The sequence below is a fragment of the Cnephaeus nilssonii genome, assembly GCF_951640355.1.
Source record: "Cnephaeus nilssonii genome assembly, chromosome: 16".
NCBI lineage: Eukaryota > Metazoa > Chordata > Mammalia > Chiroptera > Vespertilionidae > Cnephaeus > Cnephaeus nilssonii.
The window spans coordinates 32,403,274-32,430,300 of NC_137087.1; the positions used below are offsets into that span (position 1 = coordinate 32,403,274).

General features: G+C 38.2%; 1 protein-coding gene across 1 annotated transcript in view; it reads left to right on the forward strand.

The window, feature by feature from the left end:
• PCDH15 (protocadherin related 15) overlaps window positions 1-27,027 on the forward strand; it is a gene marked incomplete at its 3' end in the record, with an annotated part of 650,107 nt that overhangs the window by 521,716 nt on the left and 101,364 nt on the right. Inside the window, exons 24-25 of the mRNA XM_079793021.1 lie at window positions 4,852-4,961; window positions 6,886-7,026. Coding sequence (XP_079649147.1) covers window positions 4,852-4,961; window positions 6,886-7,026 — 251 coding nt within the window. The remainder of the gene's footprint in view (window positions 1-4,851; window positions 4,962-6,885; window positions 7,027-27,027) is intronic.

Below are 27,027 nucleotides of genomic sequence, written 5' to 3' on the forward strand. Positions count from 1 at the left end.
AAATATCTTTGAGGAATTCTTTAATTGGCTATTATTCTTTGCTTCTGAAATTAATCAATAGGTTGCTATTATACTTAACAGAAATAAAAGAGGGACTGAGAAATCAGATTATATCAGGCTCAGAATGACTGAACCAGAAACCACCTTTCAGTTAGTTTACTCTAAAAAACATAAACTATCAGCCCATAGATGATGCTTTAAAATATAAACTTTGGTTGGTTGCCAAAATGTAAAAGTTTATCGAATTCACATAAAATTTTGAATTTACTTTTCCACTTTAAAATCACAGTGAACTTGCACTGTTGCATAGTAGTTACTCTTATTAAATAGATCATGCAATGTGACCAATTCTTTACCTTCACCCCCTTTCCTGTTAATTTTCGCTCAGCTCATTTTATTCAATTTTGTTATCTTTCTATCCTCTCTGTCATCTGATTTTAAGAGTCTTGATTTACACCAATTGCTTCATTTTGTATTGAAATTATATCTGACTCCAAAGGAAAGATGTAATTTATCCCAATCATGTAACTTGTACTTTACAGGGCATAAAATAAAATGTATCCTGTCTGGCAATAAATAGAAATTTCGTAATTTAGTGCTCATTATCATAGAGGTTCACTTAATTCTAGCCTGGAGAAAATTGCATTTTTATGATATGTTTTGATTCTGGTAGAAAGAAGTGTGTTGGAACAATTAAGACAAAGGTTAATAAGGAGATATTTTGTCTAGAAGTAAATCTGTTTTAAACATTAGTAACAAATAGAATATTAAATGCTTTTACTACTATGCATTGCATTTAAAATCCTTCTTAAATTATACTAATTTGTCCAGTATTAATCATTTCTATCCATATTGTACAAAAATACACAAAAATATTATATTTAAGTTTGAATTAAAAGATGGCACTTTTCTAATGTTAAAGCTTAAGGTACATTAGCTGCTAACTTTATATTTCTGTACTTTATAAGGATCAACAAATTAATTGTGGAAAGTATAAGATTTAGCTTTTATTTCATGCAGTAAACAAGACAGACAAGTAAATAATTTAAGCAGTGCTTAATTCCACTAGAAGTAATTAATTTGGTTTATGAAAATTATTGCAAAATATGACTAACATTTTTTCTTATATAAACTTAAATTGTATGCAACTTGATCTGTCATAAGTTAACAATTCATTGCTCTTAATAGTCAAGCCACATATATCAGCTATATAATTGCATCATAACAATATTAACACAAACTTAATAAGTTAATACATATATCATCTTGAAGTTTCTGTAGCTCAACAATTGTTCACCTCCTGTGCTCTCTGTTCCATAGACTCACATAGTTTTGAATCAAGATTAGGGTCAGGGCTAGGGTCTCATCTCTGACTTGACTAGGTAGGGAGAGGCCCATGTCCAAGCTCACGTGGTTGTTGATTGGATTCCATTACTTGTGGGATGTAGGACTGAGGGCCTCAGTTCCTCACTGACCATTGGTCAGACATCATCTTCAGTATATTGTCATGCAGACAATTCCATATGTTCACTTACTTCATAAATCCAGCTAAGGAGATGGAGTCCACTAGCAAAAATGAAGTTGCACGTTAAAATCTTATGTTATGTAATCACTGAGGTGAGGTCACGTCTACTTTACCAATTTCTATCCTTAAGAAACAAGTAGCTCTCTGCCCCTTCTGAAAGGGGAGAGGAATACTCAAGGGTAGGAATACCGAAAGTGGGAGATTATTGACAGCCTTTTTAAAGACTACTGTGTTTCTGTAGCTCTCTGATTTTAACCTTTTTCATGTTTTTATTTCCTAATCACCATGATCAACCACTAAGCAATGTGACAAACAGAAAATTGTCTTGATGTCTCTTTCTAATCTAAAGTAGCATACAGTTTGTTCACAATTAAAGCAGTCCATCAAAACCAACCTAGTGTCACTTTTGTAAACGCCTTCCTTTTTGTAGTAGACTACTATTAATTTTAATTCCAAGTCACGAAAGGCATCCTTATTTTACTGAACTGAAACTACAATAATGACTAAATAAATTTCTTATAGAACATAATTATGTTTCTTAGGTATCTTAAGAAGTGTCTATCTAGACCCGTGGTCTGCAAACTGCGGCTCGCAAGCCACATGCGGCTCTTTGGCCCCTTGAGTGTGGCTCTTCCACAAAATACCATGGCCTGGGCGAGTCTATTTTGAAGAAGTGGCGTTAGAAGAAGTTTAAGTTTAAAAAATTTGGCTCTCAAAAGAAATTTCAATCGTTGTACTGTTGATATTTGGCTCTGTTGACTAATGAGTTTGCCGACCACTGATCTAGGCAAACGTATCTTTTTCTAATTTAGTTGGGACTATTTGATTGGAAGTGATAGGAATCTTAGACAAATGAGAAATAAAAGAAAAATATTTTTCCATGACTGAAATAATGACCTTACCTAGCTTTAACCCTTTGCACTTGCTTCCTTTTTTCTCCATTCCTGCTACCGATGCTGTGTCGAGTCACACTCGACATCCGAGTGCAAAAGGTTAAGTATAGCAGCATTTAAAATATTAGTCCAAGAGTAGGGATTCTATTTTAATCCCATTATTTTATTTGTGTTGGTATCATGCTCAACAAGAACATTCCTATAGAGTACAAACATTAAAATTCTAGCAAAAAATACAAAATGAACACCTTATTTTCTAACTAGAGGCCTGGTACATGAAATTCACGCACTGGGGGGAGGGGGAGGTTGTCCCTCAGCCCAGCCTGCACCCTCTCCAATCTGGGACCCCTCAGGGGATGTCCAACTGCTGATTTAGGCCCGATCCCTGTGGGCAGTTGAACATCCTTCTCACAATCTGAGACTGCTGGCTCCCAAATGCTCGCCTGCCTGCCTTATTGCCCCTGCTTCTGTCTGCCAGCCTGATCACCCCTTAACCACTCCCCTGTCAGCCTGATCAATGCCTAACTACTTCCCTGCCGGCCTGATCACCCCCAACTTCCCTCCCCTGCCAACCTGATTGCCCCCAACTGCCCTCCCCTGCTGGCCCAGTCACCCCTAACTGTCCTCCCTCCCCTGCAGGCCTGGTCCCTCCAACTGCTCTCCCTCCCCTGCTGGCCTGATTGCCCACAACTGCCCTCCCCTGCCGGCCATCTTGTGGTGGCCATCTTGTGTGAGGGAGTGACAGTCAATTTGCATATTACCTCTTTATTATATCGGATAAGTAACAGTAACATTCCTGGGCACAGATTTCATTGGCTTTGAGAGACATTTACTATGCATAAACACTGAGCAAAGAGGATAAAGTGTCCTCATTGGCCAGAGAGAGCTAATGTGTTTATCCATATCTCAGGGATTGGTCGGCCCTACCCAAACCACTTAGAATGAGAATGGAGGAGGAAGCATTATCCAAAGCAAATTCTGGATGCTGTTAACAAAAGAAGACAGAAAGGATCAGGAGAGTAAAATAAATAGTTATTGACCATGTAATGAATATATGGACCGCCATTAGATGCTGCAGCATCTGTAAGATATAACACTTTATATTTACGTAACTGAGTGAAACAATTATGTAGACTACAGTGCCAAAGAACATAGCAATTTGGAAAAGATGTTTATGAAGGGTTATGTGTAATTACATTTTCAAACTATATTTGTGTCTCAGTATCTATATATATAAAAGCCTAAGCGACCAAATGACCAGTAGACTGGTCGCTATGATGCACACTGACCACCAGGGGGCAGACGCTCAAGGCAGAAACTGGCCTGTGGTGGTCAGTGCACTCCCACAGGCAACCTCCCACAGCCTGTCAGCTCCAATCGGCCCCAATCGCCGGCCAGGCCGATGGACCCCACCCATGTACATATTTGTGCACCGGGCCTCTAGTTTGTTATAAAAGGCTTCAATAAAGACACAATTATATAATTGCTCTAGATTAGAAGAACTGAAAAAATTGGGATTAAAATGAGGGGTAACATTAAAAGTGTAAGTATTGAAAGAAAAATACCATATGAAAGAAATGGCAATAGTATTTATCTTAGCGGTTTGAGAAAAGAAACTAAAGCTTATTAGGAACCAGATGAGTTAGACAGATTGACTAGACTACAAAAAGACTCAGAGATATTATTAGAAATTATATTTAATGATTTTCTAAATTTATTGGAGCTGGATGATACAAACCTGTGAATTATAAAAGTGAGATTATTTACATTAATTTATGCCAGTAAAGTTATGATAGCCTAGTTAGAGTGAACAATATTGCATAATGAAATTGAGATTTTGAGAATTATATAATGAGTTGTTGAAAATATATTTTTGATTTAAATATGTATCATAGTGTGGCTACAGCTAAGCAAAATAAGTATGTAATTTCAAAAGGACTGCACATTTTTTGATGCCATCTATTCAAATTTTTTTAGTACAGTTAGAGCTTTGCAATGGAGCAAGAAAAAAGATGAGAAAGAGACATTTGGAAGCCATTTGCTTAAATATGATAACATCAACAAAACAATAGCAACATTTTACTCTGGCAGTTGAGATAGCAAATTGTATCTCTGTTGTTTTCAGTCTGGAAGGTGCTTTAGAGAAAAGTGAAAAGAATTTTTAATGATATTTGGCAAATAATAAAGTAGTATGTTCCATCTTAAAAACAATGGAAGTGACGAGATTATTAAAAGAGAATTCGCATCATTTTGAACAATTTTTAGGGTTGGAGTCAATGTACTTTCTGAAAAATTTCAGAAAATATTATTATTCACATAAACACACACACACACACACACACACACACAAACTAACATTCTATTATTAAATTCAAAACTCCATCCTGGCAAAATGGGCAATAAAAAAATTAATTATTTTCTCTAAACCTGCAGGCCTCCTCCAGTAAGTGAACTTGCTGCCCGGGGGACTGCGGTGGGTGTAATTTCTGCTGCGGCCGTCAATCAGAGTATTGTGTACTCCATTGTTTCAGGAAATGAAGAGGGTGAGTAGATGTTTAGTCTGAGTTTTTACCATAAACTAATCAACTTAGATTTGGAATTAATTTCAGATTGAATTATTGTTTACTCTATATTTAAAAAAAAACATTTCCGGCTTAAATATAATTGGTAATTATGTGCTGAATCTGATTAAAAATCCAGTTACATTAATGAAAGTGATCCCCCCCACCCCACCAGGAAATACTAAATATCTAATTCTGGCAGTCTTCTGCTTCTCATTTAAGGATATGACATTTCTTCAAATTTAATGTAGGATACTTTCAGCTTTAAGTTATAGTTATTGCCTTCCAGGAGTCCTTCCCACTACTTCGTACCATCTACCACCTGTACTCCCTGTCATATAGTAGCTAATCCTGAAGAAATTTTAGAACCATCAATGATTGTGAATGCCCAAAGAGGCACATGCATGACAAAAGCCATGTATATTGTGTAATATTGTTCCTCAAACAGTTAAATTAGACATACAATTGACAACTATAAGTAAACAAATAACAGGTTTTTGTCTACCCATCACGTTTCACTCAGAAGAAAATGGTTTGTGAGCCTCTAGGAATAAGTCCATAGCTCAGTCTTTATGACCCATTCTTTGTGTCACTGTTATCCACAAGTTAGTTGTCCTCTGCTTTTCCCTTTTGATGAACTGAATGCCTGGTATATTATAGGTAGCCAAAATGGTTAATATATATTTAATAAATGCATGAAGAATAAATATGAAATTAATGAATTAATGTTAAGACTGTTAAGCAGCTTGCACAAAAATTGTAAAGGCCTTTTTCAAGTGTTCCAACAACCAACCATTACAAGAAATCGCTGCCCCTAAAGCAGTGCTCAACATCATACTTTTCTTATTGTTTCTTCTTTGTTTCTACGGCTATTCCTCCCCCCTAAACCTCACTAAACTTCCTTTTCCCTTGAACTTCCAGCATCTGACTGAACCTGTGATTTCTCAATCTGTTCTGATACTTCTTTCTGTGATTCTGTCAGTTCTCTTCCTTGGAAAAAGCAGAGGGATTCTACCTATTACCCTTCTTACCCCACAATGACTATTGTTACAATTCATTGATTTTTAATTTATTCAACATATATTTATTGATTTATTTAAAAAGTATTTATTGAGCATCTATTAGATACTAAGTGATCTTCCAGCCATGAGGGATAGAGCGGTGAATAAAAAAGATAGATCCTTGCCCTCGTACAAATTATTAAACTGATAAGTATATAGTATTTAGGCAGTAATAAATACTATGGAGAAAACTAAAGAGAAAAATATAACATGAGTGCAAGAGGTGAGATAGTGTACAATTTACCAAAGTGCCCTGCTCTTCCTTCAAATATATATTAAATGGGAAAATTCATTGAACAAATGAACATCAGAGCAAAGTATTTGAAGCTATTTAAAATAATAAACCATATTTTCTAAATAATCACCATGTCTTTCCCTAAGGTGTTCTTAGCAGGACACTAAATCTACAGGATAATAAGATTCATTAAATCATAAAAAGTATAATAATTTAATAAGATAATAAAATAGTTGGTTAAACAAAAGTAAATGGGTTTCTTTAAAACAGAATTTCTAAAAGTCTTTAGTATGGTAGAAGAGCATTTGAATCTAGGGTGAGGGGTATAGTATATATTGCTCCTAAATGCAACTGATCACAGAAACATTGATTTCAAGAAGAATCTCAGAAAAAAAATAGAATTTCAAGGCCTGTGATTAGGGTAACACTGATGTTTATTATTTCTGGAACATAAGTTTCCAAAGAGCTGAAATATAGTTTCCAAAAGCCAGCTTCTTATCCCTGTATGCACTACTACTAAAATTGTGATTTGAACTCACAATGCCTTTTAAGAATTGTTTTTACTTGAAGTTTGAAGAAAATGACCAAAAAATTTACATTTTAATTCTAGGTAAGTTTGGAATTAATAACATCACGGGTGTTATCTATGTGAATGACCTTCTGGACTATGAAACAAGGACAAGCTATGTACTTCGCGTCCAAGCTGATTCCCTGGAAGTGGTCCTCGCCAATCTCCGAGTTCCTTCAAAAAGTAAGTTATATTTTTTAAAGATTTTAAAATAAATGTATGGTGTTTCTGCTCATCTTACTTTAATTTAAAAATATATATATTACAATTGACATACAATATTATATTAGTTTCAGGTGTATAACCCTGTGATTCTGCATTTATATAGCTTATGAAGTGATCACCGTGATAAATCAAGTGCTCATCTGACACCATATGTATTAGTAGTTATTACAATATTATTATGTTCCCTATGCTGTACTGTACATTCTTGTAAGTACTCTTTAACTACCAATTTGTACTTCTAAATTCCTTCTCCTTTTTCACCCATCCTCCCAACCCCTCTTTCACCTGGCAGCCATAAGAATGTTCTTTGTATCTATGAGTCCACTTCTGTTCTCTCATTTGATTATTTTGTTTTCAGATTCCACATATGATTGAAATCATCTGACGTTTTTCTTTCTTTGACTTATTACACTCAGCACAATACCCTTTAGGTCCATTGTTGCACATAGCAATATTTCAGTATTTTTTAGGGCTGAATCATAATTTATTGTGTGTTTGCACTACTTCCTTATCCATTCTTGTAGTGTGGACACTAAGGTCCCTTCCATATCTTGGCTATCCTACCTAATAATAGACAAATATGCAAATTGACCGTACCTTCGCTATGCCCACAATTGGCCAGGAGGCGCGGGGTGGCCGGGGTGGCCAATTGGGCCGGCAGGATGCTGAGCTCGCGTCGCCAGCAGCGGCTCGAGCTCAGCGTCAGCGCCATGGCTGTGCTGCGGCACAGAAGGGGCCTCTGGGGCAGCAAGCTCACGTCCCACCGGGGACCATCAAAAGCGGGGAAGCTGGGTGCCTGTCCGCTCAGGCACCAGGCCTTTCAGGAGCCTCTGCCCCGCCGGAGGCTTCTGAAAGGCCTGGTGCACCAGCGGACAGGCACCCAGCTCCCCCGCGATCGAAAGCAAAAGCGTGGGAGCTGGGTGCCTGTCCACTCAGGCACCAGGCCTTTCAGAAGCCTTCGCCGCGCCGGAGGCTTCTTAAAGGCCTGGTGCACCAGCGGACAGATACCCAGCTCCCCTGTGATCAAAAGCAAAAGCGTGGGAGCTGGGTGCCTGTCCGCTCAGGCACCCAGCTCCCCCGTGATCGAAAGCGAAAGCATGTAGGGGATCCTACACGTGCATGATTCAATCATGCACTGGGCCTCTAGTTGTAAATAATGCTGCAATAAACATTTGGATGTATATGTCTTTTTGATTCTGTGTTTTGGGTTTCTTTAAATAAATACCCAGAAGTGGAGTTGCTTGGTGATCCTCCTTTGTCTCTGGTTATAGCCTTGTCAAAATTTATTGTGTCTGGAATATTTATTGCTTCACAGCTTTTTGTTTACATTTTCACGAAATAACTTTTTCCATTCCTTTATATTCTGACTGTGTGTATCTTTCAATCTGAAGTGTATCTCTATAAGGGTCTTATTTTGTTATCCATTAAGCTATCATAATATGTCTTTTAATTGGAAAATTTAATATATTTACATTTTAAGTAGTTTTGATAAGATATGAGTTTATTGACATTTTATTATTTATACTTTTTAGTTTTTTTTCCCCTTTTTCTTCTTAGAGAAGACCCTTTAACATTTCTTGTAATACTGGTTTGATAATGATGAACTCCTTTAGCTTTTCTTGTCTGGGAAGCTCTTTATCTGTCCCTCAATTGTAAATGACAGTTTTTTCTGGGGAGAGTAATCTTGGTTGTAGGTACTTGCTTTTCATCACTTTGACTATTTTATGCCAATCCCTTCTGGCCTACATAGTTTCTTTGGAGAAATCAGCTGACAGTCTTATGGGAGCTCTTTATAGGTAACTAACTGCTTTTCTCCTGTTGAATTTAAGATTCTCTCTTTGTCTTTAACCTTTGACATTTTAATTATGTGTCTTGGTGTGGGCCTCTTTGGATGTATCTTGTATGGTACTCTCTGTGCTTCCTGGTCTATATGTCTATTTCTTTCACCAAGTTAGGAAAGTTTTCTGTCATTTTTTTTTCAGATAAGTTTTCAGTTTCTTTCTCTCTCTCTCTCTCTCTCTCTCTCTCTCTCTCTCTCTCTCTCTCTCTCTCTCTCTCCTCATTCTGGCATTCCAATGTTATACATGTTGGTATGTTTGAAGTTGTCTAAGAGGTTCCTTATGCTATTCTCATTTTTTGGATTTTTTTTTTTTTTTTTTTTTTTTTTTTTTTTTTGCTGTTTTGATTGTTTTCTGCTTCCTTATATTCCAAATCACTAATTTGGTTCTCTGCTTTATCTGCTCTACTGTTAAATACCTGTAATTTAGTCTACATTTGCATGTCCCTTTTTTAAGCTGTTAAAGTTCTCACAAAGTTTCTTAAGCTTTCTTATATCCATTGTTTTTAACTCTGTATCTGGTGGTTTGCTTGCCTCCATTTTATTTAATTCTTATTCTGGAGATTTCTCCTGTTCTTTTATTTGGAACACTAGAGGCCCAATGCATGAAATTTGTGCACTGTGGGGGGGGGGGGGTCCCTCAGCCCAGCCTGCCCCTTCTCACAGTCCAGGATCCCTCAGGGGATGTCCTACTGATGGCTTAGGCTGGGGAATGGGCCTAAGCCACAGTCTGGCCTCCTTCTGTGGGAGGTGACTGGGCTGATCAGGGAAGGTACCACCCCTATCACCCCGCTGCTGCTGTCATTGCCGGCTGCCACAGCTGCCAAGGTGTTTTCATCAACACAGACTCCAGTCCCTTCACCACAAAAAAAAGTCTGTGTCCGCTCCGGGCCTGCTCAAGCTGCGCCATGGCAACTCGGGCATGCCCCCTGTCTGTGTTCCCGCCCACCAGCTCCTGCCTGCGCGTGCCTCCTTCGGGAGTGGCCTCTGCCTCCAAGGCAGTGTGACATTAGTACTGGGCAGGCCTGCGTGTACCTCCACTGGGGGCGGAAGTCCCCGCCCACCAGCTCCTGTGCACACGCAGCCTGTTAACCGGTTGTGACTGGGACACCATTAGGACCAATTAGCATATTACCTCTTTATATATATATATATAGATGTTTCCTTGTCTACTCATTTCACTGCTTCCTTGTATTTGTTTCTATATATTAGGTAGATCTGCTACATCCCCTGGACTTGGTAGAATGGTCTTAAGTAGTAGGTGTCCTGTAGGGCTCAGTAATGCAGCCTCCCCAGTCACTGAACTGGGTACTTTAGGTGTACCCCCTGTGTGCACTGTCCTGTTGTAGTTGAGCCTTGATTGCGGTTTGCATGTTCCTTGGAGCTATTGAACCCCCAGGCTGATTTGCGGCAGGGACTAGCTGTAGCTGCAGCAAAGGGGCTGCTATGCAGAGTCTGACCCCATGGAGCAGGACTTGCTTCAATGGGGCTTTGGTGACCACCAAATCTGCCCCTTTAGGTGTGGCTTGTGGAGGTGGTTGGGTTGTAATCTGGCATGGTGTGAAGCTGTACACCAGATGCATTTGCTCTGGGGCCTCCCGGGAGGTGCACAGTCAGCCACCACTTGTGTTGAGCCAGGGCCACCCAGCATGAGCTACAGATCAGTATGAAAATGGCTGCTATTTGTGCTGGGCTTGAAGGTACCCAGGAGAGATCAAGCTGTGGACCAAGACTAGCTGCCACTAGTGCCAGACCTGAGGCCACTTAGCAAGACATATGTGGTACACAGAGGCCAGATGCTGGTTTTTGCTTGTTTGTCTTTTTGTTTGTTGATAGAGATTTTAGGAAAATCAAAGGCATGAACCAAGAGAGGCCATTTGTTTGGAAAAGCCACTGGAAATGGCTTGGGTGAACCTGCAACTTGCATGGGGTGGGGTCTCAGGGAATCACCAGAGCTGGGTGAACAGTGTTAGCTAGAGTGATGGAAACTCAGATTTGGTGTCTGTCTACCTCTTTAGTGAGGATATGGCTCAGCCAGGGAACAATGCCCTCTGCCAGCATTTCTGTTTGGGAGAAAGATGTCCCTTCAGTCTTTCCCTGATGCCAGCCAAAGAAATCAGTTTCTCCCTACATGTCCCTGGTGCTTTTCCAGCTGTTGCCCCAGTGCTGGAACTTAGAGCAAGTGAGTCCGAGCAAGTACATATGTGGCTCCTTCTAAAGGAACACCTGTGACTCCAGTATTCATCAACCTCACTCAGCCACAATCCCTGCTGGTTTTCACAATCAGAAGGTTTAGGGACTTCTCTTCCCAGCACTGGAGCCCTGGGCTGGGGGTTCTGATGTAGGGCCAGGAACCCCTTACTCCTTAGGAGAGACCTCTGCTGCTGAGATATCCCTCCTGATTTTTAACCACCACAGCCCTTTTCATGTCTCTCTTTCTCCTACTAGTCTCAATGTGACTTCTTCTTTAATAATAGGACTTCTGTTCAGCTAGCTTTCAGGCAGTTCTGAATGATGGTTGTTCTGTAATTTAGTTGTAATTTTGATGGGGTTGTGGGAGGTTTTGAGTAACAAGTTTATTTGCACCGCCATCTTGACTGAACTCAGCTCATTTTCTAATGAATTCCACATCTAAAAGTTCTCAGTGAAAAATAAAGGAAGACCTTAATATTCAGGGATGTTTGTCCATTTATTTTAATTTCTAAAATATGACAATGCTGAGAGTGATTTCATACTCCTAAATTGTCAAGGCAATAACATACTATTTCTAAAATTTGTGTACAATATTATAGAATACCATCATTATCTGTGTATGTTAGATTATAAACATTATTTCATCCCACTGTGAGGTTCTGGCTAGCCCTCTGGAATGTAGTATATTTTTAATGAGTGCATAACCACTTGATATTCTGTGAATTGTGTGGCTTCTGGTACTTATATATTTTCTTATAATAGAGGAAAACACATCTTAAAATTAATGACTAACATTTATCATAATTTATATGCTGCATTATAAGTAATTCACACCCATTTCTAGGAGATGAGAAACATTAGTTTCACTACAAGGACATGATAAGGAAAGTTTAAGTGATTTTCAAACATAACACTTATCAGTTAATGAAAAGTTGATGTTTTAGGCTCACAACTTTTGACTCCAAAATCTTTCTTCAGTATTCCAGTGTCATATAGTTCATGCACACAGATGAACAAGTAAAAGCCAGTTTGTGAAGGGGGCCAGCACAGATTCTGAGAGCTGTTACTAGCAATGGATAAATTCTATTCTTTTCCATTCACAGCCATAATACTCCTTTGCATTTAAGTAATCCATCTTCCTTTTCTTTTTCTTTTTCTATAGTCACACCAAAATTTTTAGAATCTAGGAAACCCAAGAAAACTAAATTTAATGTATCCATTAAAATAGAGTCTCAGATAGAGTGTGAAGAGTGAAACAGGATCTGAAACACTTATCTTTTACTCTGGGGCCATTCCTAGACATCCTATCACTCCATCAATCAACATTTTGAGAAGGGGAAAGAGGAAAAAAGAAGAGAGCATGAGAGCTAGAGCACACATATGGATGTCAGAGGGAGAGAGCCCAGGCCTTGTAAGAAAAAGGAGAACAAGATGGGAGTAAAAGGCTGAAGATGCATTATAGAATTTTCTGTTTCAGTTCAGCTCTTCCTGACCATAAATAATAAAGCACTCCTTTGCATTTACTTCAAATCTCACTTACTGATCTAGTGTCGAGGGCTGCACAGGTACAACCACATCATTTTCAAGAAATATTTTTCAAGAAATATCTTTGATTTCTAGGAATAGAAATATATTTAGTTCTTGTATGTGAATATAATACAACTATCCTCATTACTGTAATTTGAATATAAATCTAAGGCTAATAATAATTTATCTAATGCACACATGAATGCTTGTATGTGCCCTATTATTCATGTAGAGGTAAGACCGAATAGCCAGTTCATAAATTATATTCTTGGAAATGCATAAAGCCTAAAAGCTAAATGTTAGTTTGTTTAATGCCCAATTCTTGGCTATTGTTATTAACATTTCAAGACTAACCTTTGTATCTTGAGTGTGAAGTACAAACTCATGTATTTTTAACACATTTCACTTATTAAGGACTGTTAATGACTTATAATCAATTCCTAGCCATTAGCTATGCAAATAAGATCATTATGTAAATTAAGGTTAATTAATTAATTGCCTAAAGGTTCATCCCTTCTTCAGAATTAGCTGCCCTGTGCTCTTTAGTTCTTCCACATATCATAGGGATACGACAGTAAACAGAATGAATTTAATTCATTAAATAAATATTTTATTGTGATTTCTTTACCAAAAAGTTACTAATGAAGCTATTTTTAAAGTAAGTTTTACAACTATGCTGTAACTAGATTTACTATTTAAATGCAAATTAATAATTAAAATAGGAAAATTTTGGAATTTATTTCCCAAATTTGATAGCAGCAGTATTTAAAACATTTTAATCTTTTAGTATGGAACATTTCAAACATAAATAAAATTATAGAAACTATTATAATGCACCTCACTGTGTCAGCTTCCCAGATTCAATACTATCAAGGCCTGGGCACTCTTTCATCTCTACTTCCAGTTGCTTCCTCACTCTACTATTTTGAAGCAGAGCAGAAACATAATACTTCATCTGTAAATATTCCAATATGTACCTCTTACAGATAAGTACTCTTAAAATTTATCAGAATACCATTTTTACTCCTTCCCCAATTTAAAAAAATTATCACTGGATATCAACAAATATCCAGTTAATATTCACATTAAAAATTTATTCACATCAGAATCTAAATAAGATTCATATATTGTAATTGGTTGATATGTCTTTGGAATTTCTTTTAATTTATAGGCTTCATCTCTATTATACCTTTTTATTCACCTTAATATTTATTTTTTCAAAGAAACCAGATTTCTGAAGTCTGAGTTCTGATGACTGTTTTCAGTGAACCATTTCATATTTTTCTGTCTCCTTTATTTCCTAAAAATTGGCAATTAGGCCCTCACCGGTTTGGCTCAGTGGATAGAGCATCGGCCTGTGGACTGAAGGGTCCCAGGTTCGATTCCAGTCAAGGGCATGTACCTTAGTTGCAGGCACATCCCCAGTAGGGGGTGTGCTGGAGGCAGCTGATCGATGTTTCTCTCTCATCTGATGTTTCTAATTCTCTATCCTTCCCCCTTCCTCTCTGTAAAAAATCAATAATATATATATATTTTTTAAATTGGCAATTAGATCTGGAGTCCTGATTAGATCACTAAAGGTCTGTGAATGTTGATAAAACACAAACAATTACTGGGCCTGAAAAGAAAAACCTTATTACTTATGAAAGTATTATCAGGAATATCAGCACAGCAATGAGCATAATGGCACAACTCCCTAAATTTCACAGGCAAAGTGTAGGGCCAGATAACAGCTGCACATGATCGGCATGCACCCTAGAAGAACTCTGAACTTAGAGACTCTGCCACTTTATAGAAAGCAATCACAAGTCTTTCTCAAACTGCCTAGCTAGTTTGGCTCAGTGCATAGAGCGTTGGCCTGCAGATTAAGGGGTCCTGAGTTTGATTCTTTCTGGTCAAGGGCACATGCTTGGATTGTGGGCTCAATCCCCAATAGGGAGTATGCAGAAGGCAGCCAGTCAATGATTCTCTCCTCATTGATGTTTCTATCTCTCCCTCTCCCTCTTCTCTGAAATAAATAAAAATATTAAAAAAAAAAGAGGAGAAGTAGGCTAAATGCTGGACTACATGAGGCATCCCTACAAACTTTACCTCACTTTTCAAAATTGCCAGCTACATAAACAGTCCTACATCCCAAGTAAAAAAATGGTCAGGGCATTGCAACCTTGGCACACTCAGCAAGATGTATAGAAGCGCAAGCTGCCCGAGGTATAATGCCTCGCAATATCTGGCTATCCAAATCTGCCTGTCTGTTATGAGAGAGGATTCCACAAGATTCAGACATTACATTGTCACCTTAATCAATTTCCTTAAATATTTAAATACATTTTTGAATCCAAGGGCATTTGAAATATTTGTTGAACCAGTAGAATTGTTTCACAGTTGATGAATTTGGGAGTTTTGTAGTCTCTAACTTTCACCTTATGTTAGCTGTTACCAAGTTAATAATTTTCCCTCCAGTGCTTTAGATCTTTTTATTCAGATCTTCTAGATACCTTTTTCCCTTTCCTAACTACTGGCTTTTATCTTTTAAACTGAACTAGTCAATTTTAGAAGTAGTGGCAACATAATAAGTATATGATCAACTGAATGAATTATGAATAAAATAACCCAAAGTAACAGAAAACATTTTTAAAGAGCACATTTTTCCAAGAATTTATTTTAAAAAATTATATAGAGAAAGTTTAAGTAATTTTGGTCTACTACTTCATTAGATTAGTGCTAAAATAAAAGTAGTAAAGATAAAATATATTCCAATAAATCACAAATATAATATATCTCTTAAGTTGTTTTCTATTCAACAATCTCTAGGCTGAACACATCACTGACTATTGGTTTAGAACCTACAGAAATGGCTGGTGGCAGTACACAATTCAGCTTAGTACAGAAGAGGAAACAACCAACATATGAGTGATCAGAGAAGAATTTTCAAATGGGTTGCCCTTTGATCTCTATTCATAAGAATGAGTAGAAAAGGTTTGAAAGGACAGTTCCAAGGACAGAAAGCATATATTAGAATTGACGAAAAAATAAATATTAAACTGGAACTTTAAACAAAAGTACCAAGAAACAATAGACCTAAAATTACCAAGAAATGTGCAAGAAATAGATAACAGATTATCAAGGATATTTAACATAAGAACAAAGAGCACAACAATTAACCGCGCTAAACACTCTTACTCCCAAAGAGAATAAAAAGGGTCAAGCAAATAGCTTTAGAAATTATTTTGTGTGAAATATTCCTGTGGGGGAAAAATCATAAAGATGTATTTGCATTCTCTTTCACAACATGCTCATTCCCGGAAATGGGGGATTGTGGTATTCTTCCATCTTAAGTTTAATGTTGTCAACTAGAGTAAGACCACTATGTATTACTGTGTGTTAGGGGGGCACACAGTATTTTCCAACCTCTTTTCCAAACATAATATTAAAATGGTTATGGAATTTTATTTATTCAGTAGAGGCCTGGTACACGAAATTTGTGCACTGTGGGGGGAGGGGGTCCCTCAACCCTGCCAGCACCCTCTCCAATCTGGGATCCCTCTCACAATCTGGGACTGCTGACTCTCAATTGTTCGCCTTGCCTGCCAGCCTGATCACCCCTAATGACTCCCCTGCCAGCCTGATTGACACTTAACTGCTGCCCTACCGGCCCGATTGCCCCCAACTGCCCTCCCCTGCAGGCCTGGTCACCCCCAACTGCCCTCCCCTGCCGGCCTGGTCATCCCCAACTGCCCTCCCCTGCCAGCCATCTTGTGGCAGCCATCTTTGACCACATGGGGGCAGCCATCTTTGACTACATGGGGGCGGCCATCTTGTGCGACAGTGTGAGGGTCAATTTGCATATTACCTCTTTGTTATATAGGATTTCTAAAACCAAACACATGGAGACAATGTTCTTCCATTGGCCCCAAAATTGATATTTTTAAACTGATGACAATGATGTGCTATCAGCCATTCTTAATTACAGTATAGATTATAATATATGCATGCATATGTAATATGATGGAAAAATCATCTTTCCTGAGGAAAACATTTTTATTGCTTCCATGTGCAATTAGTAGATTCATGTCTGAGACCTCTTAGGTAATCCAGACGGTAAACTATAGAGCTGAAATGCTATTATGATGGCTGGAGCAGAAGGGCAATTACAGCTCTGTTAAGATAAGCCTGTACTTATAGAATTATGCAAGCACAGTGTCTGTGAAAGTTACCCAAGGTCCAGATTTGGGACACATGTTGATGATAGTTTTTGTAGGTCCTGTTTAGTAGGGTCACCTGGAGGAGTGATGAGAATGCAAAAAGCAAAAGCTGGGGATGGACTACTGAATTTCTACTGACATGACAAGTAGAATTTATTGAAATGCACTCTCAAAATCAAGTCACTGCAGGAGAGCATGCAGGAGAACATTGAAAAGTGTTTGTCTTATTGACACTGCTTTAAACACAAGTCTGACCCAAAAATGTTCAACCATTTCACTATTTAAGTTGAAACTTTCCTTCTTACTGTACTAATCTTTCTTCCTCAATCACCAATGCCAGATGATGGCAGCCTCAGTGTTAAAAAGAAAACAGCTACCAGGCTGGGCTGGTGTTGATCAGTGGTTGAACATCAACCAATGAACCAGGAGGTCACTAAGCAATTCATGGTCAGGTCACATGCCCAGACTGTGGATTCAATCCCCAGTAGGGGGCTTGCAGGAGGCAGCCAATCAATGATTCTTTCCAGTCTAATTCAATCTCTCCTGGGTTTAGAATAGAATGCTATTTTTATGTAGAATAATATGCATCTTTATAGCTCAATTTGATATATGGATTGCTACAATTGAAGTGCAATTTTTCTTTTATGCTAAAGTTATAATTATCTTTAAAAGTGGAAGAAAACATTCATAGCTTTCTATAAATAATGTCCTTGTGTTTTGACTCTGTAAGTGGCCTTTCAATCAGGAATAAAAGGACAATTAAGGTAACCTTAAACTGGTGATAAAACAACTCAGATGCTATTGATTTCATTTTATGGTTTTGCTTTAGGGTACAGCTTGCAATACATCTCATTTTCTTGACTTTTCTAATTCCAAACAAAAGATCTGTGACAAATAATGCTGATGACTCTTTAATCGTGATTAACTGACTTACAAAAGCATTCCTCATAGAATTTGGGTAACAACATTGGAGTATGTCACATGTCATTTTTTCAGTCCTAAAATCCCAGGTATTTTCAAAACCTTGTATTTCTGCTATAAATACAGCAGTGGGAAAAAGTAGGTTTACAATTATAATGCAAATAAATAATACACTAATTAATAAATAATAATACACTCTATTTTGCATACTCACAACTGTAAACCTACTTTTGCCCATACCTGTACAAGGTCACCATTTTAAAAACTATTCACACTTTATTAATTTAAAAATTGGAGACTATTTTAAGAAAACAGATACCAGAATATCCATTATGACTCTTCTTTTTTTGTCTCAGGTAGTATAGGCATCTTATTTAAAGACACACTTTGAAACAATTACATTTTTAATAAAATAAATATTTATCTGTCCACGAAGACAATTCAGTTGTGAAAAATATCTTTGCTTGGAAATGTAATATTAAAATGGCTATGGAATTTTACTTATACATTTCTAAAACCAAACACATGGAGGCAATGTTCCTCCATTGCCCCCAAAATTGATTTTTTTGAACTGATGACAATGATGTGCTATCAGCCATTCTTAATTAGAGTATAGATTATAATATATACTTCTGCATTTGTAATATGATGGAAAAATCATGTTTCATGAGGAAAACATTTTTATCGCTTCCATGTGCAATTAAAATTAAAATATTTCAAAGTCAAGCAATCCATGAAATGGATCTCCTTAACTTATATCTAAAACTAAGCTCTGGGGCCTAAATCAAGGAGATAGAATTTTTTCATTCTTAGAAATTTCTGTTTAACTAACAGAGTTAGCAATTTAATTTTTCTTAGATGTTTTAGTCTGAATTTCCAGAAATGAAAAACTAAAGTCTCTACTTTGATAAGATAGCATATAATTCATTATAGCTGTTAAAAATGTGGAGGAAAATTATCAGAATTTTTTTCTAAATACATTCATTCTTCAAATTGTTTATGAGTGCACTATTGGCCCTCTGCAATCTGTTATCATATAATCAAGTATATAAAGTAAGGCAGCTCTAGTCTTTTTAATATTGTGCTAAAGATTTAGTTAGCTTTTAGATTGATTTTATTTCTTTTTACCTCATATAACAAATGGAAAGTGAACATTCTTTTCTCTTGGTGACATATGCTATTTTGACTAGCCTTAACAAGCAGCTGAACTTTCCTGGTTGATTATGATAAAAAAATAAAAATTCCATTAACTAGACAAAAATACATTTCAACATTATATTTAAATAAAAGAAAGAAGTATGGGGCGAAGTACCTCACAGAAGTAATGATAGGAAGAACCGTTAGAAATTTTCATTTTCTTAACTTTAGTGGTGTTCTTGATCCTGCTTTGTATTTTCTCAATTTCTATGTGATAGAGTTATTTTCCCCTTAATCTCAAGGAATAGCTACACCTTGCTGTTTTTGCTTGAAAATATTTCTTCTAAAATGTCCTTCCTTCATTGTTTGCCAGATAACAAGGCTCCTATTTTATAAGGCTCAGTTTAAAAGTCACCTCATTTTTCAAACTTTCCTAAATCACCCATAGTCCCTGTAATACGGATAACATATACACCTGGCTTGTGAGTTCTCAAAGGCAAGGATCCAGTACCATCCAAGTTTGTTCTGCCTGGTTTCCATCACAGGAACACCGGCACTATGTGGGTGATTTCAGAAAAGATCAACTTCGAAATAGATCCTGAAGGAGAGAACAGTATAGGTGACAGTCTGGACGGAGGTGGACACGATCTATTTCAGGGGAAAATAGTGAACACTCTTTTACTTGCACAGTAGAGAATTAGCCTAGTAAATTATGTTTGATGCTGAGGGCAAGAAGAGTTTGGCATCCAAAAATATGCCTTTTGGGATGTTATTTTAAGCTGGTCATTTTAAAGAAAAGAACAATTCTGGAAAAATCGTTGACCTTCTCCCCTAACTAAGTAAACAAATGTAGATAAAGTACCTGCTCCAGGAAGGGTGCTACCAGCATAGCTACCCAGAGTTTAAGATGAACTAGGTGTGATAGGGCGGGACCTAGCAAGGCCCATTTGGTCAGTGCTCTCTGTGTCCCATTGCTAAGGATGGCCCAGCAAACATTTGTTTCCTTTTCCAGCTCCCTGGGAATTGTCTTCCTGTCCTTGAGGCCCCAATCCACAAAACCCCCTTCTCCTGAGCTCAGGATGGCATGTAAGCCTTAATTGCCCAATCTGTTCTCAGATCTCATTTTCTTACGGAACCCACATATGTACGTACATAAGAAACTTAGTAGTTTTTCTCCTGTGAACCTGTCTCAGGTTAATTTGATTATTAGTCCAGCCAGAAGAATTTATAAGGTAGAAGGAAAATTTTCCCACTGCACAATGCCATGCTCTGATCAGTTGTCTATTAGAAATGCTATCATGTTATCTATTGCTCTACTGAACTTTACATTCTTGACATTTATTATTTACATTAAAAATCATATTGCTCTTCCCCTTAGATCTTCTGATTGACTGGCCAACATTTACATAATTCTGACTTGGACTAATTAATAGAGGTATAATTTTATAATTCCTCTCAGTAATTGTGAATTGCATTGCATTTATAAAACATTTTATGAGACAAGCATATGAAGTGCTAGAGATACGGCCAAATAACAGAACCTAATGTGTTCTAAAATAAAATAAAAAACCCACATAAACAGCAGAAGATACTGGGAATGTGCTATTTTGATCTTCAAATCAGATATCACTTATTATCTTTGATTATATTACATGGATTGGTAAAGGCTTTGGGAGTCCCCTCATAACTAGTATTACTCTTAATGCTAGTGTTCTTAATTACAACTATGTAGCATCAAGATAATTTATATAACAGACATAAATATGGGAAAATGTAGGATACAAAAACGAAAAGTAGATAGGACTTGATTACTGACCTTGAAGAGAAAGAAATAAAGCAACGATGAATTTATACTTTGGATCCTGGGTAACATAAATTAAATCTAGAATGTAGTTAGAAATGAGGAACTGAACATTTAAAGATATTCAAAGTTGGGCATTTAGATTTAGGAAGCAATCATATAGAATGACTAGCGTTCCCGTTGCAGGAAAAATCCTGCAATAGGGTTTCCTGCTGCACTCTACCCCACCCTGCCTGCTCTCCTCCCTTGTCCCCTGCCCCACGATCTCCGCCAGCCCCCCTACCTTTCTAACTTCTCCGCCAGCCCGCTCTCCTTCCTTCTCCCCCGGCCCCGCCTCTGCTCCTCCGTTCTCCCCCGGCCCCGCCTCCGCTCCTCCGTTCTCCCCCGGCCCCGCCCCTTCTACCCCGGCCCCGCCTGCTCAACTTCCTTCTCCCCCGGCCCCGCCTCCACTCCTCCCTTCTCCCCCGGCCCCGCCTCCGCTCCTCCCTTCTCCCCCGGCCCCGCCTGCTCAACTTCCTTCTCCCCTGGCCCCTCCTGCTCAACTTCCTTCTCCCCCAGCCCCGCCTCCGCTCCTCCCTTCTCCTCCCTCCTCCCCCCCCCCCCCCCCCCCCGGCTTGCTTGCTTCTCTGCAGCTTTGCTCCCTTCTGCAGCTCTTGGCTTCTTTCTACGCTGTCGTGATATGCAAATTACCCTCCATCTTTGTTTGGATAATTTGCATATTTGTCCTGATTGGCTGGTGGGCGTGGCTTGGCTGGTGGGCGTGGCTTGGTGCAGTCAATTTGCATATTTGTCTATTATTAGATTAGATGACTCTGACCAAGGTATTATTATGCAAAGGCTCACTAGCATCACATGGTATAAATGTAAAATGAAATTTACTGGTAATTAGGGAAATCAGGTAGAAAGGCATCAAATTAAAAAAAAAAAAAAGGCATTTCTACCTGCCATAACCCACAGAGAGAAGAACCTAAATTGTACACATCTGAACACAACATAAAAGGAGCTAAAAGCAGCATACTTAAAATAGTACTACTCTATACGTTTAAAGGGACTTTTGAAATGAGATAAGATTCATTGACCTTGTAACAATGGGAACTTCCTGGTCAAGGAAACATGTCCAAAAGCAGAGGAGCTGATGAAGCCAAGCAGCTGGTATCAGGGAGAGGCAGTTTAGATGCATTGAGCTAACCCAGATCCAATGACCTACTTACTTGTTTACCTGTCAAAAAAAGGAAAATTAATGGGCCTCCCAGGCCATCTGGCCCTGTCACTCTGAGAGACAAGAAAAAAGAGCAAAAGACTGAATATGAAGAAGCCCTTCATGTAATGAATGAGGAAAGAAACAGCCACTGAAATGGCCATGGAAAAAAGGAGCAAAATATGTGTGATGATTGCCCGTTAGCCGAAAGAGAAGTTTCAAGAGATATAGAGGATAGTGAAAACATCAAATGTTACTGATGTTCAAGAAAATATACAACTGAAGAAAGTATGTTCAGTCACACTTAGTTGGGCCATACAGAAACTACAGTTAATGTCAAATAAAGAGAGAAGACTTGTACTGTATGTGGAAGAAATAGGGAAATTATAGTATCTAAAGGATTTCTTGGTTTTACCTGCACAATAGACAATTTATTATTTAGTGTGTTCTTAAGTATTCCTTGATTTTTAAATTTTTATATTTTTATGAGGCATGCATTTCAGATTAATTTATGATGTGAGCATAAACATATAAACTGAGAATTTTATGTTTCAGAAATAAGAAACATAAATTTAGTTTGCCATTCTTTTTAATCATTATTCAAAACACAAGTCTAGAAGTCAATTCTTCTTACAAAATTAATTCATTTTTTGTCCCCAGGAACTTTTATAAGTTCAGTTAATCAATCTTGTTCCTGTTTTTCTCCCTTTTGATGTCTTGTACCTAATTAGTCCCCTATGTAATATCTTGAAAATAATTGAAGACAAATAACTTAAAGAAAAATCATTATTTTAAATATTGTCACTTTTAATTTCCAAAGTCTGTTTTCACGTATTTATTTATAGCATATGTTTTCTATCAAGATTTCTTGATAGAGATTGCTGTGTTTATGCTTTATTAAAATGGATAAGGCAGTTGGATACTCTAGCCAGTCCAGCAGTTCAATTTAATTAATAATAAAAGATTTCTATTAGATGATATTCCATAAATGCTAAGATATATGTGAGATTCAAGGACAAGAGGTAAAGGAAATTTTGTAAAACATATTTACTAAGAAAAATGTTATAATTCATATTATTTACCAATGACACAGCTCAAATTTAAAATTACCTGAATAGAATAGCAGATACCTAAAAATTTAACATAATAAATTAAGATCTCTGTCTTAGGTTATAGACATATCTGAGTCCCCGATATATATTTGATCTTTACTAACCTCTCTAAGCTCTAGAATTTTCAACATTATATTAGGGTAAATATTACTATACTTCTTAGGGTATTTGAGAATTTTAAGCAAAATGAAGTCTGCAAAGTACTTAATTTATTAACACAAAATCTAATTAAAAAGCTGTAATAATTATTATTTTTGTTATTACTAGTTGTGATATGTTTGAGTGATACTTAAAGCAATTACATACTAAAAATGCTTCATCTATTCCTCTAAATTATTGTATATAGGATTCCACATGTTTCTCTTTAAGTTTTTTTTTCATAACCAATGGTTGTATATTCGGACATGTTAGAAAAGCAAACCATTGGTTCCCATTGATAACCAGAACAGTGAGCCGAGGTGTTTTTCCCCAGCCAAAGAATGAGCTCCGCGGACCAGAAGATTTAAGCAAAAGTGTGGAAAATTTATTACAAGCAAATTCAGAGTCCCCTCACGGGGAGGGGTGGCCAATAATGGGATGCCCATTAAAGCCTTGTAGTCCAGGGGTATACGTTTGCCACACGCCTGTTCTATGTCTACCTGTGTCATCACCTGATTGACTCCCTCATTGTTCTTGCCCAGCATGGACTTGAACTCCCCCTGTTTCCACATGCTCTTTCTCTGTCCTATGCTGGACTTTTTGTTTCTATGCCTTCGTACACCTTGTTGCTGCAGGCCCTCCCTTGTTTTCCCATGCCTCCCACTTTGAGTCGAGAAACATTTTATTATTTCTGCTTGGTTGGTTTCTGTGATTAGGCTGTTCAAACTGCCATTTCTGCCCCTGCCTGTGTTACACCTGCCTTTGTTTTCCACTGGGCCCCTGCCCTATCCGCCTGCATTTCAAGTTAACCCTCTCACCATGACCCCTCTTCTTAGATTCAGTCAGTGCTAGAATGGCTCATGGAATTTAGGGAAACACCTACGTTTACCAGTTTATCTACACTAATAAAAGAGTAAGATGCAAATTGACTGTACCTTTGTGACACCTACCAGCCAATCAGGAGTGAGTATGCAAATTAACCCAACAAAGATGGTGGGTTAATTTGCATATGCAGGCCCCAAGCAGCCAGGAGCGGGGAGGGATGCTTGCATCATCGCCATGGTGACGACGCAGGCGTCCTGCACCACCCTAGCTGCTCCGGGCCTCTGGGCAGCGTGGGAAGGCAGAAAGGCAGCTCTGGGCCGCAGCAGAAAGGCGGCTCCGGGCCGGAGGGAAAAGGCGGCTCTGGCCCGAGCAAAGGTGGTGCCGGCAGCCAGGGGAAGGAAGGCCCATTCTTGCATGAATCTTGGTGCATTGGGCCTCTAGTTATATAATAAAGAATATGATGAAGGATACGGATAACCAGCCAGATGAAGCAGAACAGAGGGCTAGACTTGGAGAGTCCTAGTTCAGGAGCTTCTGTTCCATGGAGTTCAGGTACATCACCCTCCTGGTAGGTGGATGTGTTCACCAACCTGGAAGGTCTTCAAAGTTCCTATTGTAGGGGGTTTTATGAAGGCTTTACCACATAGGCATGATGGATTATTAACTCCATTTCCGGGTCGTTCCCCCTCTTCAGAGACTGGGGTGTAGATCTGAGGATTCCAAACGTCTAATCATGGCCTGTTCTTTCCGGTGACCAGCACCCATCCTGAAGCCCACAAAGAGTCATGTCATTCGAACAAAAGACATCTATCACCCAGGAAATTCCCAGGAATTTAGGAGCTAAATACCAGATGTTCCTAGCACCCAAGAGATGACAAAGGTCCTAGAAGCTATGTATTAGAAACTGGGGTCACATACTACTGTAACTGTTACAGTGTTCTCCTAACACCCCTATTTATAAGGGGTTTTAGGAGCTCTGTATCAGGAAATTATTATAGCATATATACTTATCTAAATATATAAAACCCTAATATGCAAATAGACCGAATGGCAGAACAACCGAAAAACCGGTTGCTATGACATGTGCTGACCACCAGGGGTGTGTGTGGAACATGGCAGGCGTCAGCGTGGTGGGATGGTGGAGCAGGTGAGTGGGGGCACCAGACCAAGGCTGGGTGCCGGTCACTGTCATCCTGGCGAGCCTCTGGTGGTTACTAAAAATTCTTTGCTCCCATGCACCGTGGTCCTGCTGGGCGCTCGCCCTGATCGCACCCACTGCCAGCACCCGGCGCCAGCCTCGATCACTCGACGCCATCAGCAGCTGCGAGCGGCGGCGGTGGGAGCAGGGCTGCCCGCAGACAGGGGATCGGGACCACAACAGGAGGGGCCAGGCAGGGGCCCAGAATATGGGCCAAGACCCGCCCTTGTTTCCACCATAGCCTCGTGGCCCACAGTTCCTTTCAAGGTGCACAAATTTGTGCACTGAGACCCTAGTTTTATACATTTATCTAAATATATACTTAGAAAAATTACTTATATATAGTTTTCTCACTATGCAAGTGTTTTGAAATAGCATGTATGCCAATACAATTTTTAATTTTTGTGGTTAACGACTATAATGCTTTAATTTTTATGGTGATGATAAGCACATACCTGTTTATTATAACATTTAGCCATCAAAATAATCTTATTGTTTTCAGTAGGTTATAGATGAGAAAGCAAGCCTTTGTTCTTATCCAAAATCATTCAAAATATACCAAATGGATTTCTCACTTTGAATCCATGATTTTTCTACTTTGCCTCAAGTTCTCATGAAGGATGAATCAAAGATGTTTTCAACAAGGGATATAGAGGATCACTTCTTTTGAGGAGTTTAAATTTTAAAACAGATAATCTACATAGTCTTTCAACCATTTCCTGATGCAGTTGAGAAGTAGGCTTGCTTTCCGTGTTATTCTATCATCCAATATTCTCATACTCTAGAGCATTTATAAAATTTATAAAACCTTAGAAATTCCCCAGTGAAATGATAGTTGTTCTAGTACTATTTTTAGGCACAGAAGTATACCTAAACACCTTGTACCTGAATGTAAATAAAACTTTTATGCTGGTTGACACAAACTGTCCTGGACCCCCTCGTAAATCACAAACGTTTGAGAGGCTTATGGGTTACATTGGATTTTTTAAATTACCCAAATTGAATGAAGGCCATAAAGTAAAATAATTAAGAGTATATGCTGCTAGATGTTTGGGTCTGAATCTTCCTAGCTTTGTAATCTTAGACACATTGTTTAATCTCTAAACTCCATTATGTGCATGAATAAAAAGTGGATCATTAATAACATGGTATTTTTATGGGGATAATTGAAATAAGGCACAGAAAGCACTTAGCTCAGGAATTTTTCAGTTATTAATTAGTAGTATCATTGCATTAATCTTCCCAGGCTGCCGTAACAAATATCATAGACTAGGTGGTTTAAACAGCAAAAATTTATTTTTTCACAGTTCTGGAGGTTAAAAGTCCAATAGCTAGGTAATATGAGGGTTCATATCTGGTGATTCCTCTCCTCCTGGATGGCTGATGGCTGCCTTCTCACTGTGTCCTCACCCAGGGTAATGGGGAGAGAGAGAGACTGAGAGAAACAGAGAGTGGGAGGGAGACAAAGAGTACTCGCTATCTGGTTTATCTTCTTTTAAGGATACTAATCCTTTTGGATCAGGGCCCCACCCTTATGACCTCATTTAACCTTAATAAATGTTATAGTCTCAAAAAAGAAAAACAACATTTCTTTCTGATGTGTGTGTGTGTGTGTGTGTGTTTAGAGATATGTATGACAATCAATACTGCCTACAGGCAATGTACCATTCCAAGGGGTTAGTAAGTTGTATTACCAAGACACAATCTTTTTGGTTGGCTTGCTGCTGGGTGGAATTTTTTTTTTTTTTTTGGTTGTTGTTTATTTATATATTTTACCAAATTTGTCAATCGTTCTATTTAAATAAAATAACTTTAGAGAAAATATACTTCTGTTTTAACAACATGTTAAAAACACAGAGTGAATTTAATG